Source organism: Phascolarctos cinereus, unplaced genomic scaffold (genome assembly GCF_003287225.1).
Source record: "Phascolarctos cinereus isolate Bilbo 61053 unplaced genomic scaffold, phaCin_HiC Scaffold_726;HRSCAF=1367, whole genome shotgun sequence".
NCBI lineage: Eukaryota > Metazoa > Chordata > Mammalia > Diprotodontia > Phascolarctidae > Phascolarctos > Phascolarctos cinereus.
In genome coordinates this window covers 255291539-255315119 of record NW_027556098.1, presented here as the reverse complement: position 1 = coordinate 255315119, position 23581 = coordinate 255291539, and the positions used below count along the sequence as shown (strand labels likewise).

At 37.0% G+C, this 23581-nt stretch overlaps 1 protein-coding gene across 3 annotated transcripts in view; it reads left to right on the top strand.

Moving 5' to 3' along the window:
* The window catches only part of WASF3 (WASP family member 3), a 183268-nt gene that overhangs the window by 143595 nt on the left and 16092 nt on the right, over positions 1–23581 (top strand). For all 3 annotated transcript variants that reach the window (XM_020997175.2, XM_020997172.2, XM_020997174.2), the window contains 3 exons: positions 13879–14013; positions 16817–16970; positions 21010–21127. In XM_020997175.2, the coding sequence (XP_020852834.1) occupies positions 13879–14013; positions 16817–16970; positions 21010–21127 (407 nt within the window). The remainder of the gene's footprint in view (positions 1–13878; positions 14014–16816; positions 16971–21009; positions 21128–23581) is intronic.

Below are 23581 nucleotides of genomic sequence, written 5' to 3'. Positions count from 1 at the left end.
AGAGGGAATGCTGAGTTTGGGAACAGTGAGCAGGCCAATTTGGCTAGAATATAAAATATATCAAGCAGAACAATGTGAAATGTCTGAAAATGTAAATTGGAGCCAGATTGAACAGCTTTGAATGTCCAACTGAGGGGTGATTTTTATCCTAGAGTTAATGGGTTAATTCAAGATCCTTGAGCGGGGAAGTAATCTTGTCAGACATGTGATTTAGGAAGAGTATTTTGGTAGCCCTGTGCAGGATTAGACAGGGAAGAAACCAGTAATGATAATAATAACTAGCATTTATATAGCATGTTCAGATGTGCTGGATGTTTTACAAATATCCCATTTTACCCTCATAACAACCCTGGGAGGGAGGTGTTTATTATCACTATTTTAAAGAAAGAAAACTGAGGCAGAGGTTGTGACCTGCCCAAGGTCACACAGCTAGTAAATGTCTGAGGCCAGATTTGAACTCAGGACTATGCTGACTGCAGGTCTATTACTCTACCCACTGTGCCACCTAGCTGAAGGTAGATCAATGAGGAAGCTACTGTAATAGTTTAGGCAAGAGATGCTTGATGAGTATCTGAATCTGGATGGTGGCTGAGTGAATGGAAAGAAGGAGATGTATATGAGGGGTGTGAAGTTAAAAATGACAAGATTTGATAATGGATTGTAAAAGCCATTTATTGGTCACAGGTAGTATTTCTATAGCAGAAATCCACATAGTCCTCTGTGATGTTCTACATAAAATAAACAAATCTGGTGCCTACCTATTCAGAGCCAGCACCCTCATGGATATGAGGACAGACATGTCCAGTTTTGACAAACAGCAGAACAATATAAGGATGAGGGAACATCACAGTGTTGTTTATTTTGTGTAGACTTTTCTAGAATGTGAATTGATTTTGTAAATCGAAGGAGGTTTAGTGGAGAAACTTCAACACAAAGATCTTAAGAATCAGGTCTAGAGCCGGCAGGGACTTCCGAGGTGACATGGACAATGAGTCCCAGGGGGGGTTGAATGACTTGCCTCATGTCACGTATTTGGGGTGAGCTTTGGACTCAAGTTTTATAGCTCTATATCCAGGACTTTCTCCCTGTACTATGTTATGTAATTTTTAAGACTGAACAAATTTTGTTTTTAAATTTTTCAAATTAAAAATGTTTTTAAAATGTCCTTTTTGTACCTTTGGGTATGGGTATTACATGACTCTGTCATATTAGTGATTTTCCTAATAATAGGATAACAACTGACATTTATATAGCTCTTTAAGATTTGCAAAATACTTTATATATATACATATATATATATATATATATATACATGTGTATATATATATATATATATATATACATATATATACATGTGTATATGTATATGTATATATATATACATATATATATATATATGTGTATATATATGTATATATATATGTATATATATATACATATATATATACATGTGTATATATATGTATATATACATATACATATATATACATATATATATACACATGTATATATATATACATATATATACATGTGTATATATATGTATATATACATATATACATATATATATATACACACATATACATACATGCATACATATAGATACATATGAAATTCCAATCCTTACCACAGCCCCATGAGTTAAGGTAAGTTAGGTAGTACAGTGTACAGAATGCTCAAGCTGGAGTTAGGAAGACCTGACTTCATATCCAGGCTCATACATTTATTGGCCATGTGACCGTGGGCAAGTCACAATCCCTTATTTACCTCAGTTTCCTCAACTGTAACATAAGAATAATAACAACACCTACCCCCAAGGGTTGCTGTGATGATCAAATGAGATAATATTTGTAAAGTGATTGGCACAGAGCCTGGCACATAGTCACCACCTAATAAATGGTCCCTTCCTTACTTCTGGTCCCATTATCTCCACTTTTACAGATGAGGATATTGAAACTTAGAAAGCTGAAGTCACTTGCCCATATTTATGCAACTTGTATTTGTCAGGGGTGGGATTTGAACCCAAGTCTCTCCTGTGCTCTTTCCATGCTTCCTGAGTAGAGTTTGAATTGGTCTCAATTCTTTGAGGTCATTGTTTAGTGGGTTAGAGCTATATTAGACTGAAACAAACTGCCAGCCCCACTAAATTCAAATACAAGAACCTCGCTTTTGCTTTGTTTGTTTGCTTGCATGCTTATTTGTCCAGTTTGACTGGACTTCCCCTGTCATACCTAGGCTGGAAATAGAGTGGCCACTCATGATCTGGATCCCAGTACTGATAAGCATAGGAGCTTTAACCTACTGTTTCTGTTCTGGGCTGTTTTGTGCCTTTTTAGGCAACCTGGAGGCCCCCTGCTCCTGGGAGCTCACCATATTGGTACCAAATTTAGTGCAGACATCTGATTGGCATTTGTTTTCCTTTAGCACAGAATTCTGAGCCCAAGTGATAAGATACACCAGGATCTGCCTCTGCCTCTCCAGGAGTAGAGACTATAAACATGTACTACCCCCCTGGACTAGGACCTCATTTTCTTCTGAGAATTGGGGAAGGGATGTTTACAACTGATTGCTCTTCCTTGAGATATCTCAGGGCAAGGTTGTAGCGCTATTACCAATGAGTACTGATAGAAGGGTTTGATTAGAACATCTCAACCTTGACTTTACAGCAGGTGAAACAGTCTTAGATTGTCTACATAACATTTAACATTTTAAAATTTAACTTTTATTCAATTAACAAACATTTATTTTCTCTCCCTTTTTCCACCTTGCCCCATCCCCAAAAAACAAAACCCTTATAGTAAAATAGTACTATAACAGTTATGGTACAATGACAAATATTCCTTTAAGCAAAACAAATTCCCATATTGACCATCTCTGCGTCTTTAGTCCATCAGTCAGTGGGTAGATTTGCTACGCTCCAGTTACATGATGAGTCTTACTTTTTTCCTAAGGTACTGAATAGTGAAGACCTGCTCAGAAAATAAGAGGGCTTATTCTGGATCTTTTTGATAAGAAATCCTAAGGGAAGAGAGACAAAGAACTCGAGTGGTTGTTGCTTACCTCTACCAACAAAAGAATAATTAGAAACCAAGGGTGTGATTTCTGGTAATATGCTAATAATCTTCACAGCTGAGTAGAAATTAGAACCAGGAGAAAGTGGAAACTATCATATAAAGGAGACAAATTATATGGTCCCTTTATATCAAGCTTATCCTGTATACTTGTTACATTTCTGTATAACATTTAAATTTATAGATTCCCTTCTCTGCCCTTCTTCTAGCACAGGAAGAGCCAAGGAAACTGGTACCGTTCAGATCTTGAGGATAAAATGCAATACCAATGCATTTTGCTTTTTTAAAAAAATTATCTCCTGCTTTGGAATTACATTTTGGAATCATAATTTTTTCAGTAAGAAACACTGTGAGCATTAGAATTAAGTTTAGGGTTTGTAACAGAAATAACCTAACAACTTTTAATAACAAGCATATAGAGAGAATTTCACAGGTTAAGGAGTTAATTTGAATCATGAGTAGTTATATAGATAAAGAAAATCTTATTTGAAAAGATTGCTTCATCGAGATAAAATCTTAGTGTAAGGTAAAGCAATGCCATACATTAGAATTGTTATATTTATCATGCTGCATCTCTCCATTCCTATTCACTCATACCTCATGTCAATTAGATTCTAGAGTTTTGAGGAACCAAAGTTAGCTTTTGTTTTCTTTTGGCTAATAGGTGTAACACTCATGATTTCCTTGTTGTTTCCTAGTATGTGATTTCAAATAATGGAATTAAAATGGTAAATTATATCATGGTTCTTATCATTTTTCATGTTTGATTGTCTTTATGCTTTCTTTACCATCTGTCAGATGGAGTTGTAGTAACATTTTGATCTAATCCCCTTCTTTTATAGATGAGTAACTTGCGGCCCGAAGAACTTAGGTGACTTGCCCAGGGTTAACTAGTTACAGTAGAACCAAGATTAGATTCTGGATCTCCTGAATGCCAGTCAGTAAAAGTAGAGTAAGTAGGCCTCCTCAGACACTAGATACCATGGACCCAATGGTATTTGTGTGAAAAATTCCACAAGGACTAAATCAGACCATCATATCAGCTATTTGTTCTGTCCATGTTCCTTTTCCTCCTGCTTTAATTGAATGGCTTTCCATCATAGTTTATCTTTCAGGCTCCCCTTCTCTCCTTTATTAACAATTTTTATTAACCATAAGAACTCTCTTTCCCCTTTCATTTATTAGAATAAGTAGACAATAAATGCAGTAGGTTAAAACTACTCTTTACAGATTTTTAAAAGTTTCCACTAATATTTGGCATATCTATGTGTTTGTCTATCTTTTTAAAAATATAATATGTATATGTACAAGTCGCTTCTCTAGCTGGGTGCAAAACTGGTCACAAAAATACTATCCTTAGAGACTTTGTACTCTGAGTATAAATTCTGCTAAGCACACGTAATGAGAGCTAGAATTCTGAATGGTTTTGTTAGTTATGATAAGTGCATTGTCTCACATAGACGTTTTAAAGATTATTTTGAAAGGATACGGTGAATGTTTGCCTTTGTATAGATGGGAGAAGATGGCACTCACAAAAGGAAAGAGTTTGAAAAAAAGGTACAAAGAAAACTGATCCAAAGTGTTTTTGTGAGGGTGAAGGATATTACTAACAACAGCAAGTAGATGAATTGTGGCTGTGCAGATGGACACAAGAGTTGTTGGAAATCATGCAGAAGTTGATGGAAACATGTCTTCAAGTTCCTTTCTTTCAACTTTGAATATATGATAAAGAGCCATAAGGAGGGTAATCAAGAAGGATAATTAGAACAATTCTTCAAGAAGTTGTGATAGTTTGTTACTGCAGATACTGCTTCTACTGACACAGATTTTATGACCCCTCCACTCTTAGACTTTAGAAAGATGACAACATTTAGTATTCCACTAGGAACCCGAAAGATAATCAGTAAATATTTGATGAAGATTACAGTGATGAAGAAATAATCTCCAAATGCTGTTAAATTGTTATACTTTTCAAGGCAGTATAATTTATGCAGAAGTTCTCATCATCCAGATCTGTTCAGTCAGATATGATTGAAAACAACTCAACAACAACAACAACAACAACAACAACAACAACAACGACAACCGTATAAATGATAAACTATAAAGAAGTATCAGTAAAGCTAGACCAGGCCAGCGCCGTTGGATACTGAATATATTTGTATAGATGTGACAGTCTGCATGAATTGTTGTGTCAGAAAAATACCACTATTCCCATGGTTAACCTGACCACACACTTTGTGTAGTCTAAGTAGGCTGGTTCTCAGGAAAAAAAAAAAAGACATAAAATTCATTGCTGAGCTATACCTGAAACCACTCAGGCTTGTGTTGGACCTGCCAGAACTTTCACGCTGTTGCCATAACCTTTGAGAACCTAGGTGACTTCCATGCCTTAATGTGACATTGGAGCAGAAATTTTAATTAGAGTAATGAAAGATGGAAATCTAGTTAAGTAGTGGGATTTGGAATGAAATACTTTGGAGACAAGTAAGAGAGGGTGAACATTACAAAGAGGTGCTGTTGCCAGCTCTGGCTCACTCTCATTTGTTCATTTGATATGGAATCAAAGCAAAGCACCATGAAATTTGTGCAGAACCCAAGTAAGCTGGGGAGTTGGGTGCTTTCTCTCCCTTTCTTCCATGTGGATTTTTGTAATAACAAGCACAACGAGGAACACATGCTAACTATACTTGGCCATATTTCAAAGACAGTAGAAATAGGGGCAACGACCTCTGGCTTCATCAAATCTATGCAAATAATTCGGTATCATCAGTAGCTCTGGATGGTGAGAACTTCTGCATAAATTATATTGCCTTGAAAAGTATATCAGTATAACATCATGTGTAGATTATTTCTTCGTCACTGTCATTCTCTTCAGATATGTATTGATTATCTTTTGGGTTTCTAGTATGATACTAAATGTCATCTCTCTAAAGTCCAATTCTTATAGGAATTCACAATCTCATGGCAGAATGCTTGAATTTGTTATGTTTTTTCTTTCATCCATTTTTTAAAATGTCCATTATTATGAAAGGGAGCGAGAGGTAAAAAATATAGCTTCAATGAAAGGCTTTAAAAACACCCACACACCCATGTGCCTTCCAGCTTGTAAAATATTGAAGGTCTCTTAAACTTTCACTCTCTCTCTCTTCACAAATAACAAAGGCAATGTGAAGGTGATAGCAAGCATTATTGGTCAATGGTGCATTATGAATGCTGTGTGTCTTAATTTCAACTTAATTTAAATTTTTTTGGAACCTATCTTCTTTAAGGTCTGATTTCTTTTGAAATAAGACTCTGTGGTCATTTAAATAAATCGCTCACTTAGTCCACTTTTTTCTACCCATTTTATCTAAACATGTGATGAGGCAATATGAGGATATATTTCTAGTATGTTGGTGATATTTTCCCACTTACTAGCTATAAGACATCACAGATGACCCTGAGATAGTCGTTGATAAATTGATGCTAAAAAAGATGGACTGTTTGAAGGACACTGGGGAACATTGAAAATACAGGCTTTGTATTATAGACAGTTATTGTGCTGAATTCAGTGTAGGTGGGCCTGGAAAAAAATACCCATGGTAGAGTATGAGTGAAGAATTATCTTATGACCTGTTTTTCTGTGACATGGTTCCACAGGAAAGTCTCTTCAGAAAAGCTGTTGTGAAGCTCTAAGGTAATGACAGACATTCTGTCATTAACAACTAATCTTCCTCTCAAGGGACAGTGGAAAGTAAAAGAATCCTTACTCTTGGAGATACTTAATGGAATATTTATTACCATAATGTCCACATAGATGATGGGAGTAGGTAGGTGGCACAGTGGATAGAATGCTGGGCTTGGAGTCAGGAAGCCTCCTCTTCCCGAGTTCAAATCTAGCCATAGACACTTACTAGCTAGGTGACCATGGCTGGGTAAGTCACTTAAACCCTATTTGCCTCATCTATAAAAAATGAGCTGGAGAAGGAAATGGTAAACCACTCCAGTATCTTTGCCAAGAAAACCCCAAGTAGGGTCATAAACAGTCAGATAGGACTGAAAGTGACTAAACAACAATGACCATAGATGATAAACTATAAAGAGCTGTCAATAAAGCTAGACCAGGCCAGTGCCACTGAAACATGAACAAATTTCCCTTGTCTTTTGCAACATCTAATCTTTAGGGTTGTTTTTTCTTTTTGCTAGTTATACCTAAAAGTGAATTTAGTATTAATAGATGGGCAGCTAGTTGGCACAGTAGATAAGAGGATTGGATTTGGAGTCAGGAAGACTCTACTTGGAATCAAGACACTAGCAGTGTCCCTTAAACTCTCTTAGTTATAGTGTGAGGAGGAGATGCCCCCTTAGTTAAGGAGATACCTTTTTCACTTGGGCCAGGTAGGGAGGAACTTACTTGGGGTATATAGCTCATGGTAGTAGCAACATGAAAAATATGTTCTTTGTACCCTCTAAGTTTTGGTGCTTCAGGACAGAAGAATACTGATTGCCCTACCCTACTTATGATTTTGCTGGATGACATTGCCTATCTCTAGGCCAACATCCATGTGGACAGCCAGATGGTCTCTGTTAATCCCTAGTGAGCTATAAAGAGCTAAGATAGGGATTCTGAGTTTTGTCATGTTATCATTAATGACCGTGGGAGTCTAATGAACCAAGTTTCTCAGCCGTCAAAGTCCCTAAGTTATAGGACCAGGCATGTTAAAATTCATAGTTAATGTGTTGCACTTTGGTGGTGATATCAGGAACTTGATCTATATTGTATGCCTCGTGGTCATTCTAGTTTACCATACCCCACACCAAATAAACAAAACCTATTCTTTCAATAAGCCAATAGTTGATCTCCAGCACAATGTACTACTGACAACTGTAGATGCTATAACACCAAATCTTGGGGCATCCCTGACCTATCCAACAAATTGCTTGTAGAGAGACTCGGTCTCTTCAGATGTTGGGATATAAGAGAGGAGGGCATTAATCTGTTGATCCCACTTTCCTCTTAGAGCAGAGGTCTCCAAAGTGGTATATACAAGATGATTCATTGGAATGGAGGAAGAAAATTCTAGAATAAGGAGAGTAGTGCCACATTGCTGAATGCATGCAGCCATCACTTGCCTCTGCTTCTTTCCTTCCCCTGGTGTATCCAGCATGGGCTACTCTGACTTAGAAAGTCAGCTACCAGTGCCCTTCTTGGCAGGCAGGCTGATAATCAGTCATTTCCCTCTCAGCCTTCTGCCCTCTCTTTCCAGTCCCCATTGCAAGAACACCACAAACTCCTTGCTCTGTCTGGGCTTTTCTCTCCCCCCTCCTTCAGAAGAAGAAAGGGACTGATACCAGACCCAGGAGTATCTGCAGGAAAGAGAACTGCTTCAGGGTCCAGATTCTGTTGCCACAGTGGGCGTAGGGCCCAAGTAACTCCCTCAAATCGGCAACCCTACTCCTACTATCTCCCTCTCTTCTCCCTGCCTAACATATCAGAGAACACTGAAGTAAATAAAGGCAGCCACCCCCAGGAAAACAAAGCCTTCCTGGGCATCTAGCTCTGCATCCATCTGCCATGAAATGAGCCCTTTCTTCCCACCTAGACCAGCCGCCCCTCTAGTACTGGGCCTGACCTTCAAAGACTGCTTCCTATGACCCTGCCCCACCTCTCCCTACCCTATACACTTCAGAAAAGATAGAAATTTACTACTCCCCTCTCCCAAAACCCCTTTTTATAATTGATGGATGGAACTGAAAAATGAGTATCACAATTCAGCGGGTGATGGGTCCTGGGACTGGCTCTGGCTGAAGCCTGGGTCTTATCTTAGTCACCACTCTGGTCCTAGTTCTCTGTAGACAGCACAGAACTGCCTTCTGTTCTAAGTTCTACTTGACTCTTAGGATAGTGACTGCCCCTGAGATTTCAGTCTTATAGACAATTGTCAGGGGAGTAAACTTCTTCCACCAGTGCAGGATAGCACCTTCTCTGCAATTTGTAGTCTTAAAGAACTTCATTGAAGCACAGGTATCAAAAACATGGCCCACAAGATTCCCAAGTAAGGTAGGAATCAGATTAAAATTTAACTGGGGAATATTTAACAAAATAAAGTATAATAAAACAGATAATATTAAAATTTTAAAACAAGTCAATATATATTCTGCAGGGATACTTATTTGTGGAGTAGTGGGCATCCCTACCCTCTTTCTATTTGAATTTGACACTGCTGGCCTAGGCACTGAGATACTAAGCGACTTGTCCAAAGTAACATACCCCTGGACAAAATGTGTCAAAGGGAAGATTCAAATCCAGGTCTCCAGGCTTAGAAGCCAACTCTCCATTCACTAAACTGTGTTGCCTCTCAAGCAACAACATGGCAAATATATTTGGGACATCTGGAACTGGATGTCTTTTAACTCTTCCAAAACTGAATTCGTCTTTCCCCCAACCTGTACATTTTCCTAACTTCCCTTTTTCGGTCAAAGGTAATCCTTCCAGTTACCCAGGCTCACAACCTAGGTATCATACTTTACTCTGCTCTCTCTTTCATGCGCTGGTCCAACCTGTTGCCAAGACCTGCCAATTTTACCTACATAACATCTCTTGACTATGCCTCCTTCTCTCCCACTGTTACTCTGGTTCAGGCCCCCCTCATCTCACACCTGGAGTATAGGAAATACCCTCCTGATTGGTCTTCCTATCAATCACAAGTCTCTCCCCTACTCCACTCTGTCCTCCACTCAGCTACCAAAATGATCTTCCTGAAGTACATAGCTAACCTTGTATAATTTAAAATGGGAGTACAAATTACCTTTCTCTATTTTTCCTATTTAAAAAAAAATTCCCGTGATGTTCTAGTTTTGTTATTTCCTTTATTGTTGTTGCCTTTTGTTTTAATAAGTGTTTCTGAAAATATCCATATCCTACTCAGTGAATCTTCTATGTTTTTAACAAAGATTTTAAAAGAAAAAGAAAGATAACTCAGTAAAACCCACCACCATACTATGTCTGACAGCATTTGTCACATCCCATACCCGTGGTCCCTCATGCTCTTCAGTGAAAGGGGAAGGTGCATTTTTTCCAATTCTTCTCAGAGGCCAAATTGAATTATTCAGATTATATAGTGTACAACTTTGTTTTATTCCTTTAGTGTATGTTTTTGTAGGCGTTATATAGATTGCTTCCTGGTTCTGCTAACCTCACTCTGCATCAGAACATATGGTCTTCCCATGTTTCACTGAATTCTTGGCTACATCCTCCTAGAAAGAAACGCTATCAGACACAGGCTTCTAGAGACTCAATCTAATAGTCTTCAAGTTACTTTCCATTTGGAGCCTCAGATGCATTGTTCTGATTATCCTTTCTGGGCACAGACCAACTTGGAGGAAGAATCATTCTTTGAGACTGAGTCACACTTCAGGTTCTGTGGCAAATGAACCAAAATGAAGACAATTCCTCACGAATCTTCCTTACTCTGCAGCCTTCCTCCATAATGTCCAAAACCCCCCTCATGGTTTGTTCATTGATATTGGCAGACTTGTTGTTTGGGTGAAAATGTTTTTGGAATTGAGAGATGTTTGAATCTTACCTTTGCTACTTATTAGATGCCTTGGCCCTCAGTTTACTTGTTTTTTTTTTTAAATGTGCACATGAACACATGAAAGTCTTCATATAATTTGTGTAAAGACTTTTGAATTTTCCTCAGAAAATTCATGAGAATTTATGAATTTTGCTCAGCACATTTATATTGAAAATGAGCATATTTAAGCAAATCACACTGAAATATAAAAGATTTTGCTTGCAGATGGTGTTTTTTAAGAAAAAAAATTGTTCATTGAAACAGAGTGGTGTTTTAATGTTTGTTTGGTTTTTTTACTGAGTGTTTTCATGGTTCCTAGACTATGCATAAATTTCAGGAAGTGATTCTGCTTGGAAGGACCTTCTCTCAAGTAGATGTTCCCTTTCAAGGACATCAATGAGCCACATTTGTCCAGCTCAGATCCTTAGAGAAGTAAAATTTAAGTAGTTAAGTATACAATGTGAATAGCTTAGTGGTGTGCTAGTAATAGTGGGGGCCTGAAGTTAGGAAAACTTATCCATCCTCAGACACTTACAAGCTATGTGATCATGGGAAAGTCACTTAACCCTGTTTGCCTGTTTTCTCATCTGTAAAATCAGCTGGAGAAGGAAATGGCAAATCACTACAGTATCCTTGCCAAGAGAACCCCAAAATGGGATCATGAAGAGTCAGACACAATTGGGAAAAAAAGACTGAACAACCATGAAGTATATAAGAGGAATCATGAGGGAGCTGTCCTTTGGCCTTGGAGCCAGGAAGATTTGAGTTTAAGTCCCACTTCTGATCCATATTACTTGGACAAGTTACTCATCCTTTCAGAATTCTACAAGTTTGCATAGAAGGTAGCTGATGGTGTAGTGAGGAGAGCATTAGACCTGGAGGCAGGAAGACCTGAATTTAAGATCAGCTTTAAACCTTTACTGGACCTTTACCTGGGCATGTCGCTTAACCTCTATTTGCCTCAATTTCCTTGATGATAAAATGAGAGTAATACTAGTACCCACTCCCCAGGGTTGTTGTGAGGTCAAATGAGATAATAATTATAAAACACTTAGCAGAGTGCCAGGCACAAAGTAGGTGCCACATGAATTCTTATTCTCTTCCCTTCCCTCTCTGTTTACATACATACACACATACATACTATATATGCTATATTTCAATATAATTCATTTCCTTTGTACTCTTACATATTATATATCATACATTTGACATATTCTGAGAAAGGGTACCTAGGTTTCACCAGTCTGCCAAAGACATCCATGACATAACAAAAGTTGAACAACTCCTGCCCTAGGATTATGGTAGATAGGAAGTGAACAAGCATTTATTAAGTGCGTACTATGTTCCAGGCATATGTTAAGTGCTTTATAAGTATTATCTGATTTTATCCTCACAACAGCCCTGGCATATAGGTGCTATTATTGTCCCAACAGCAAACAGAGGTTAAGTGTCACACAGGGTCACACCGTTAGCAAGTTCCTGAAGTGGGCTTTGAACTTGGGTCTTCCTCACTCCAGTCCCACCACTGTCTACTGTACAACCTAGCTCCCTCTTGCAGAAGCAGACATGGGGCTGACCATCATTGGTAAAGGGAATTTTCTTATCTAGGAGTTCCGTTTATCAATATCACAGTTCTAGTCCTCATATTAAGTATTTAACATTCTCAGTCCATTTAGTTAATGTAATTTGAATTTACCAATCCCTGATGTTCTGTGATAATTAGGTACTTTTGTGTGTCCCTGTCCCAGTTCAATAAATTGAGTGAAAATCCACACATAGAGTGAACGACAGACATGAAGGTATTTCTCTAAGTGGGAGGGGATTCTAAAAAGGAAGGTAAATTCAGCATCCTGCCTTACTTAATGCTTCATTAATTAATTATTAAGTTGGAGTTGCATCTAGTACTCAAAAGAACATGGAGGTATTGTGTGCCTTAAAAAAATGAGAATTCTGGAGAAAAACAGTTGGATTCAAAAGAGAATTCAAAGTAGGAATTTTGAGCAAAAGTGGAAAGTTGTTAGAATCCAGCAGATTAGACCTGAATTTTTAAAATGATAATCTGGGGGGGAATAAGAATTCCACTAAACCACTGAAAAGTGCTTGGATTCGAAATCAGATGACTTTGGTTCAAGTTACTAGTCTTATGACCTTGGGTTATAGCTTCCCCCAGTTTCTTTATCTTCAAAATGAGAATTAATATCTCCCCTGCTTTTCACTTCAGTTAAATCTTAGATCCAGTCTTTATCCCCACTGCTTTTACTCGACAGGGCTTTGGAGGCTTTTACTCCACAGGACTGCTGTGAGTTTCTAGTGAGATAATGTATGTACTTTTTTTAAAGGCAAAGCTGTATACAAAAGTATGGTGTTACTGCTATGTGAAGTTATTACATCCCCAAACAGCAAGTCTCTCTTTGTTTAATGTGAATATTGGGTGTGAAAACTGAAGTCAGTTAGTATTTTACCTCCCCTCTTCTCTTCCCTCCCTCCAAAAAATAAAAGAATGGTTATGAGGAAATGTTGAAGACCAAATTTGGAAAGTTATTTTAGAAGATATGCTAAATATTCGAAAGGTATAAACATCTATTGGGAAAGCCTCAATATTTGAGATATTGTGAAATAACATGAATGACCTAACAAAATATATTTTTAAGGTATATTTAGGTTAAATATTAGGGAAATCTACAGTGTTGTTATTTTTGTGGGCAGAGGGCTGGCTGTTTCTCCAACTTTTATTTTATCACCTTAGTAGCACAGTAATTGAGGTTTGTCTTGTCAGATAGGCACTGGTTTCTCATATAGGCAATGTATGCAAACTTGGTAATATTGGAACTAAGGGAGAGATTAATTCCTGAGAACTCTCTACATCATTTCAATTACTAAACATTCTGTTGTGGGCTAGTGCCAAATGGTCTCTAGCTTAAAACATATTTGATAACAGCAAAGTGGAAAAAGGATTTAAATTTCAGGGAAATTAGACCTAAATTATATTTCATAAGGTAGTGAAATGCAAATCCTAAGGTATCTCTAAAGTATTTTAAAACATTACAACTCCAGGTCCCTTTCACATATATTTGAATGTTGCAAATACATTTTTAGAGAGTCTTGAAAGTGCTTGAATAAAACATTTTTGAAGTTCTTTGCAAAAAAACAATATGTGTTGACAGTATTATGGCAATGGTGAAAACATGTGAAGGTTGCTTCAGCAGATCTTCAACAGATGGCTTTCCCCATTCATTTTCTTGTTATAGGCAAACATGCTGAAGACATATTTGGTGAGTTGTTTAATGAGGCCAACAACTTTTACATCAGAGCAAATTCTCTTCAAGACAGAATTGATCGCCTCGCTGTCAAAGTTACCCAGCTGGATTCAACAGTGGAAGAGGGTAGGTAATTGCATGAAAGCAGTGAGCCAGAAGTGATGCTGACAAGATGGTAGTAATTAATTACAGCACAATTACAGCTTTTCCTTAGGACAGTAAGTTGATCCTTCATTTTGTCTTTTCCTAGGACATTCTGATAAGAAAAGAAATGTACAACATTGGGTTAATTAGGAAAGGAGTTAGAAAAAAGTTATGTGTTATGTGTGTATACATACATACATACATACATACATACATACATCTTACCTATATCTTATCCTCATGCCCAATTTATAAAAAATTCTTGCTAAATGAAAATTTTCTTTTAAAAGGTTTTTAGTATGAGACCTCATACATGCCACCCATTCCATCCAGAAATACTACTTCATGCTATAAGTAATAGCCTCAAATATTGTTGCACCTGAAAACTTGTCCACATTATCTAGTCACTTTAGCCGTAGGGACAGTAGGTGTCCTTTTGAGAAGAATGACAGCAAGACTGAGAGAGAAAATTATGTGCATTATTGTACAGCAAACTGAAGGTTTCCTACTGATTCATTTTTTTCCACTAATTCTTGTAAGTGTTTTAGGGTAAGTGTTTTGGTCACTTGGGGTCCCTCAAAACTTCTTGAAGTGACATGTATCTGGAGCTTTTAGACTTTGTGTTTTTAAATAATGTTAATGTTTGCAAGGGTTGTGCCATTACTAATGTTTTTATGTTGGACCCCAAGTGACCGGAATTGTGTACTAGGGCAGTTGGCACAAAATTTAAAGCAATCAACATCCCTTTATCTTTTTAAAAACAAAATTGCATTACTAGAGTATTTACTATAAAAGATTGTATTGAAAAAAAAAAACCAGCATTAGAAAAAAGACTGTATTATTGCTTCAAATTTAATTTTATTAAAAAATGTTTATCCTAAGTTGCTTTTGCCTTTATATTGCTGGGCCAATGGTATATGCAGCACATTTCATTCATGTCAAATATTTATTGAACACTCATTTATAGAGGACATTATTTTATTTATTAAAGAAACTAAAAGAGCTAATTAAAAAAAACTAAACTTTATTTAAAAAATAATTTTTTTAAAAATGGGACACAGTTTTTAAGACATTAGGGAATCCTTATGCACTCTCCCTTTTGTATACCTTTATGGAATCTTTTTTTCACATTGTCTGATAAAAGATTCTTTCTCCTCTTCTCTCTGTCATTAGATTTGCTTAGCTCTTTTGTAAGGTAACATATAGTAAAGTTTAACTTTAAAAAGCTGTTTTTCATGGAATTCCATCTTTTGCACTTTTTTTTAGTTTTTAGTTTCCTTTTACTATTGGTTATTGCTTTCTTTTGTTTTCAATGTCACCTGCATTTCCAAACATGTGGCCCCATTCCTTTTCTCAAAGAGTCATCGTCTCTTACAAAGAATACAAAAGAGGAAAAAGAGAGTTCCTACTGGTACATGCTAAAAACAAATTTCTTCTCAATATCTAATTTACAAAATGGAATTTGACAGAAATGTATAACAATCAGCGCCCTGATGTTTTAATTTTTCTGCTTAAGAAAAATGCAACTTTGAACATTAGAAAGTTATAGAGTTCTTTTTTTCTGCCTTGTAAAATGGCTAAATATTCTTTTAGAAGACAAAAATTTGGAGACTAATTTAGGACCTTCAGATATCAGTGGAGTAAAGGACTTTGATCTTAAGTTATACTATAATTGACTATTTAAATTGTTGGAAATCAAACTTTTTTCATATGCATGGCCTCAAGTTCTTTGTTATAATTAAAATGTTTATGGTACAATAGATTTAAAACCACATGAAGGTAAATATATAGATCAGAATTTATGTAATACTGAGCTGAACCTTATTTTAATAGCCCTGAACCCCCATTTTTAATTAGTTTGTAGATGGATTTATATCATAATGCTTTTATTGATCATTTTGTGGTTCTGATAATTTCCTGTAGCTTTTTAATATAATTGGTGTAGTACTTCTGCCATCTTTCCTAGTTTGTGCTTCCAGCAAAAAAAAAAAAGTCCTGTTCATGTTACTAGTAGAACCATAGTCCAATTATCTAAGTAAATATTGATTAATATTTGCTATTTGAATGGATTTATTCCATGGGAAACTGAATTTGGTGTGTGTACTTCTATTGTTCTAGAGACTAAAGGCTTCACACTGATTCCTCTATTTGTGTGTGTGTGTGTGTGTGTGTATGTGTACATGTGTATGTTGCTGGATAGAATCTCTCGTCACTTGTCTATTTCTACATCTCTTCATTGGTGTTAGTAAGAACATAAGCTTAATTCAAAGAAATCTCTATTGCCATTTTCTCTATTTAAAAAAAAAGACTGTTACATACACATAAGCATCCATTCATATGTATTAAAGAGGGATAGTTACACAGTGACTGTGGTTTGGCAGCCCACGTGCCATTTTTGAGAAAAAAAGCATTTTATTTAAGGAAGGTACTTAATATACCTGAAGTATACTAGGCAGATCCCCTCACAAGCTGAGAAGGAAGTTCTTACTTTGGAGTCAGTTCTGAATTAGTTCACACCTAGAGAGAGAGAGAGAGAGAGAGAGAGAGAGAGAGAGAGAGAGAGAGAGACAGAGAGAGAGAGAGAGAGACAGAGAGAGAGAGAGAGATGCTTGTCTAGGGGAAAGGTGATGTAGTGTGTACATATGGCTGTACATGGCTACTTGCAAAGACTGTTGAAAAGCTGTCCTGGAAAACCTTGTGATCGGTTTAAATGTGTAGGAATTGAATTTAGCAGTGAAAATAAATGTATTCTCTGTTAACCAGACTTTTCTGGGTCTTTCAACAGTATCGCTACAGGATATTAACATGAAGAAAGCATTCAAAAGCTCTACAATACAAGACCAGCAGGTGGTTTCCAAGAACAGTATTCCCAATCCAGTTTCTGACATTTACAATCAGAGTGATAAGCCACCTCCCCTGAATATACTCACACCTTACAGGTATGGATTTATGTAGCCATAAGGTCTGATTTTACTTTTTCATTATAAATCTGGTTTTAGGCAATGAACAAGTATTATGAAAAGACTCATTTAACTGGATAGAAACTCTTCTTTGAGGAGAAATTCTTTTAGGTGACAATCTTTTAAATTCTTGGATTGTTGCAAAGGGACCAAAACAAGATGAAACTTGAAAGCCTTGAATTCTTGTTGTTGCATTATTTCTTATTATCAGCATGCTTGTTAGCAAAAGAGTGAACTCTGGATTTCTTCAATGGAAATGGTTCGTTTGTCAGTGATGGTGTATGGGATTTGTGCTTAATATGTTCCAAGACTATGTAAAGGTAACTACATAATTCAGTTACCATACAGAAAACAATTGATCTGTCTCCACATTTCAATGCAGAGACATTTATCATTCCAGACAGCAGAGAATATTATGCAGTGTTACAGACTATAGGGAGACAGTTTGATCAACAAGTTAACCCACCATCATTATAGAGCAGTGAGCATACAGTTTAGGCCAAATAAAAAATGAACCCCAAAAGAATTAATACTGCCTAACCACCCAATGCAAATGCATTCTTTCTTTTTCTTCTCATTTTCCCCTATACAATGCAGCCATCTAGTCTAACCCATCTATTCCATTTTGTTGAACTAAATTGCCGTAAGGGTCACTCCCTTGTTTAGAGGTACAGTAAAGTAAGATGTTTACTGAGCTAGATCTCTGCTGCTTAACATTCTGTGAATCTATGAAATTAATTCCTATTGTGTACAGAGTAGTTAGACACTGGGAAAGATACAAAGTTCAGATAAGATACTATCAGTTCAATGCAGTGAACATTTATTAAGTGCCTGCTATATACAAAATCTATAGTAAGCAGTGGGAACACAAAAATAAACAGTGCCATTGTACATGTTCTCAAATAGCTTACATTTTATAGAAGGAGAATATGACATGTATATAGATTAAATATAATAAAATGTAGAAAATGTGTTGGGGCAGAGAAGAGATCTAGGCAAAGTACTCTAGGAAGGAAAATCAAAGAGGAAAGAGATGGAGGAGAAGGGAAGGGCAACTTCTTGGAGGAGGCAATACCTGGAGACTTGAAGGATGAGGAGAACTATTAATTAGCAGCAGCAGCAGCAACAAAACCTTGGGAAACCCTCAAAGGACATGTGGGAGGTGGTATTATATTCTCCAAGAGGTCCAAGGAAGAAGACAAGCTCTGGCCATAAGGAATAGGGTAACATAGTGGAAAGGGAAATAATTTAGGCGCTGGAACCCTCTAGACAAAAAAAAAAGTGGGTGAGTAGAAAAGAAATCTTGCCTGGTAGATAAGCGTCTTCTGGGAGTTTATACCAACAGGAGGCCTCAGCTTCCCATAGCTCCTTAACAATGTGACCCTCATCATTGGTTCTTTGGACTTGAGGGTTTCAATGCCAACCAGACTGGCTATAATGACCATGGTCTTATGCTGGCATCATTAGTCAGACATCCGCCTTGCAGCTTTTGTCCTTTGCTTTGATCAATTATTCCCTACTTCTTCTGAAGTCCCCTATTTATTTTCTGGGATTCTGTGAAATTAATTCCTACTGTGTACAGAGCAGTTAGGCACTGGCAGAGATACAAAGTTCAGATAAGATACTATCAGTGCAGTGCAGTGAACATTTATTAAGTGCTTGCTAAATGCAAAATCTATAGTAAGCAGTGGGAACACAAAAATAAACAGTGCCATTGCCCATGTTCTCAAATAGCTTACATTTTACAGAAGGTCATGGGGACGGTTGTTAGTGATTTGCAGCTACTGAATCTTCGTTTTCTGTAAATGAGGGATATGAGTAGAAGGGGAAGTCTGATATAGGCTCATAGGATTTGGAACTCTGGGGACATTGGGGATGCTTAGTCTATCTACTTTACACACAAGGAAACTGAGGCTTAGAGGAGTGGATAAAATTACTTATTCAAGGTAGTCAATGGTAGAACCAAGATTCAAGCCCAGTACTCTCTCTACTCCACACCAGGATTCTTCTCCAGGATATCTGAACAGATCTCCTTCGACCTTAAAACCTTCCCTTGATCTGTTGTCCTCTCAAGTTACCATGCTATATATCTCTTCGCTTTCACTGCCAAGCTCCAAAAAGAAAATCTGGGTAAATTTATGGCCTCTTACACTCATTTCAAGGTATCATCTTGTTCTCCTTTTCACAGCAAAAATCCTAGAAAAACTGTGGGTGCCTCCACTTTTGAACCTTCTACTTCTAAACCTCATGCAGTCTGACTTCTGTTCCACCATTCAACTGACACCACTCTTCAATATTACCAGTAATATTATGAAACCTGATAAATAGAATGTTTTTTTTATTAATCTTCTTTCTTATCTGCTCAGTAGCTTTGAACATTGATCTCCATGTCATCCCCTAGACACTCTTCTCTCTTCGTTGTCGTGACACTGCTCTCATGGTTCTCTTTTGCAGTCTCCTTTCCTACATTATCATGCATGCCTCACCCCCCTTGTGCTGGAAGAGGTCAGCATTCCGTCCTAAGTCCTCTGTTGTTCTCTAGATGATCTCAGTAGCTCCCAAAGCCACATTTCCAGCCCTCATTCCACCACCATCCCCCTTTTAGCCACACACTTACGTATCTTGCCTAATGGACATTTTTACCTGGATGTCCTATAGAATATTAAATACAGTGTCTCCATAACAACTCATTTTTCCCTTCGAACTCCTTCCTCTTAACCTCCCTTATTTCATAATCTCAGTGTCCTCCATTTTTAACTTTCCTCCATTGCTCATATTGAATCAGTTATTAAATTCTGTTGGTTCTACTGCCATCTTTTTCCTACCCTTTTCTCCACTGGTGAGGCCCTCATCACTTTTTGCCTGGCTTATTGTAATCATTTATTAGTTCATCTCCTTGACTCCAGTTTCTCCTCTCTCCTAATTTCCACACAACTGACAAATGAATATTCCTACAACTCAGACCTATGTTACTCCCTTCTCGAGAAGTTTTAGTGTCTCCCTCTTGTCATCAGGATAGAAGACAAATTTCTCTACTTGGCATTTAAGGCCTTTTACTGTGTGGCTCCAATCTATTTTTCCAGACTGATCACACATGTACCTCTTCTCGTGCATGCTGCATTACAGCCAAACTGGATTATTTGCTGCTCCACTTAGACAATGCTCTAACTTTTTTCCTCTTTGTCTTTACTTAGGCCACCTTCCATGCTTGGAATACTCTTTCTCCTCATTCTACTTTGTGTAATCCCTGCCTTGCTTCAGAACACAGCTCAGGTGCTACTTTCTAAATGAAATCTTTCCTGATCCCCTCAATTGTTAACACCCCACTTCTCACCTGTCTGCCGTAATCACCTTCTATTTACTTAGAATATCTTTTGTGTATATTTATCTGTGTTCATGTTCTTCTCTCTTCCCCTTCATCCACTGGAATATAAGCTCCTTATGGGGAGAAACTGTCTTCTTTCTGTCTTTGTAAATCCAGTGCCTAGCAGACATTGAATAAATGCTTGTTGAATCAAATTTATAACGTTAGAAGGAATCAGGAAATACTTCTGAGTAGCATCCTCTGTTGGAAATTTGAGATGAATTGGGGCTACAGAATAAAAGTAAACATGTGTTTCCATTCCACATGGTGAACCCAATTCCAGGCTTGAGGAGTTGGCAGAGATACCAGCACAAACACTTCCCAGTAATATTTGAATATATTTTAAAATTTCTAGGTTTTGAGGAAATTTTTTTTATTTCTTTTCAACAATTTTCTGCATGTAACTATGGAGCCAAGAGAGTTTTGAAATGCTTTTGTTACCAAATTAGTTTTGCATATGTTGCTAAAATTACATATAAAAGTCACAATTCCACAGATTTCTTCAGGTGGTTATTGAAATAAGACATTTAATAACGTTTCTTGTTGTCAGTTTGTTAAATATTGTAGTTCAGTAAATTAGAATCAGAGTTTAAACCTTTAGGCTTAAAAATGTACATAATCTCCCTTTTCTTTACTTCCATATCACTTTTATAGAGATGATAAGAAAGATGGACTGAAGTTCTATACTGATCCTTCCTATTTCTTTGATCTCTGGAAAGAGAAAATGCTACAGGATACAGAAGACAAAAGGAAAGAGAAAAGAAGACAAAAGGTAAATCATTCCAGAATAGAAAACATGTATATTCATAGGCTAATTTGAGTATGATATCCAAACCAAGCTGCTGAATCTTGCTATTTATTGAAATGATGGTAGGTCAGACAGGGTGCTGAAATTTTTTCATTGGTTACATTTTTAAAATGAAAGTAATTGAGAATCACATGTGATTATCTTGCAGTAAATATTTTCAACTTTTTATTCCTTCTCATTTTCAATCAACCCGCTTCATTTTAACAAGAGAAGATGCTCATAACTCAATTTTTGTTTATAAGTTTGTGATTAAAATTCTCTGCCTATGGTTTTACTTACATCTCAGAAAAACTCCTATTTTCCCATTGCAGAGGAAGATGATCAACTTTAATTTTTTAAATGTGGTTAGTGATTGGGTTCTCACTCACCAACTCTATTTTAAAAAATGGTATATTGTATGTATTAGAACGAAAAGCCAGTTTGATGTTTATATTTAGGAGGGATTATGTACCATAAATGATGCTCTTCTAGGGGGATTGGTGGAGGGGAAGGGAGAGGAGATCATAAGAGGTACAGATACTATCTAAAACAGTCTCTGCAGAAGGTTGCCTTCTCTATTGGAGATATGTTTCATTTGTGATTAAGAAAAGCTAAGGAACACTCTCTGAAAGTTTTCCTAGCATCCCAGAAGTTTATTTTTTTCCGTTGGAAGACAATCTGTTGCGCAGACTTCCTGGAAAGGACAATCCAGTCTGTATGGCAAATATCCAAAAGCTTTGGCTTGGAGCAGAGATTCTTAACTTGTCTGTGAGTAGATTTCAGAGGAGAGGGAGCCTATGAACTTGAATGGGAAAAAAATTACATTTTTATTTTTTCTGACTCTTGGTTTCCTTTGTAATCTTATGTTATTTTATTTTCTGCATTTTAAAACATGTTGAGAAGGGGTTCACAGGCATCACTAGACCATCAAAGGGCTTTATGACACAAAAAGTTTATGAACCTCTGACTTAGAGAAACGTTTGGCATTTAGTAAGCCCAAAGGATTTTTTTCAGTGATTTTTAGCATTTAAGTAACATAAACTACAAAGATCCTAGAGATAGGGCCCTGTTCAAAAGGAAAGGATTGTTTTAGTTATCTCTATTGTGTGTGTGTGTGTTGTTGGATTTGGGGAATTTATTAAGAGCAAGAACATCATGGGAAAGTTATAAGATTCTGTAGTTATTGTCTATGTGAAGAAAAGATGGATGCTATTCCCTTGAAAAAAGAGGCAAGGAAATATTTAATTGGCATGCTATACATTTCTTATGAAATGTAGAAGCTCATTGAAACTTATGAGTGCTTTTCATATATATAATTTACCTTTCAGTGACCTTACAGATGCCTCTTACAGATGATCCAAAATGATGCTTTTGGCATAAATACATATATAATCATTTTTCTTTGCCTTCATGGAAAATCTGTAATTATCATGTCTACAAAACTAGTAGCTCCTTCTAGATCTTTGATTTCCTGAATTCCCCAAATACTTGTAATTGTGGTGATTGCTTCATTGTGGTATCACACTGTCTTCAGGTCAAATAGAGATTTCCTATAAAGTCACAATAATTATTGTTTGATTCTGAGAGTAGAAATAAAGATTGTCCTATCTTTGGAAAACTTAGGCATTAGCTGATCTTAGCATTTATCTAGTCTTAATTCCTTCATTTTATAGATGCGGACCCTGAGACCTAAGCAATGAAGGGACTTTTCTAAGGTCACATAGGTAGTAAGTGGCAGAGCTGGGGGTGAATGTGAGTCTTATGATTCCCAATCCAATGTGAACCACACGCACATACAGTGACTTTATTTCCATCTGTGTTTCTCTTTTGTATAAAATACATCTCAATCCATCCATGTCTTTTTTCATCCTGAATCACTTATTGAAGTGTAAAATCCATTTGTTTTCCATTGTGATGCAATAGTGCCTCCACTGAAGTCTTCCTTCAATGGCCTCTCTGTGGCATAGGAAGACCTTGGTTTCCCAGAAGTTAGGAAGGTTTTGATTGTGGGCTTTGCATTTGTCCATCTCAGCTATGTTGAGAGAGGCTAACAGCAGCTCTCCAAGACAATCTACCATAGTCTGTGTTGAAGGAAGTACCCATGATGTCAAAAGCTTGGATTCTTTAAGATAAAATAATGGCAGAAAACCAACAAATTAGATTCACCAATGAAATAGGCTTCAAGCACGAACATCTCTATTGTTGTCGTTGAGTTCTTTCATTCGTGTCTGACTCTTCATGACCCTATTGGGGGTTTTCTTGGCAAACATACTGCAGTGGCTTGCCATTTCTTTCTCCAGATCATTTTACAGATGAGGAAACTGAGACAAACAGGGCTAAGTGACTTGCCCAGGGTCACATAGACAGTCATTGTCTGAGGCCGAATTTAAACTCAGGTCTTCCTGACTTCAGGCCCAGCACTCTATCCATTGTACTTTT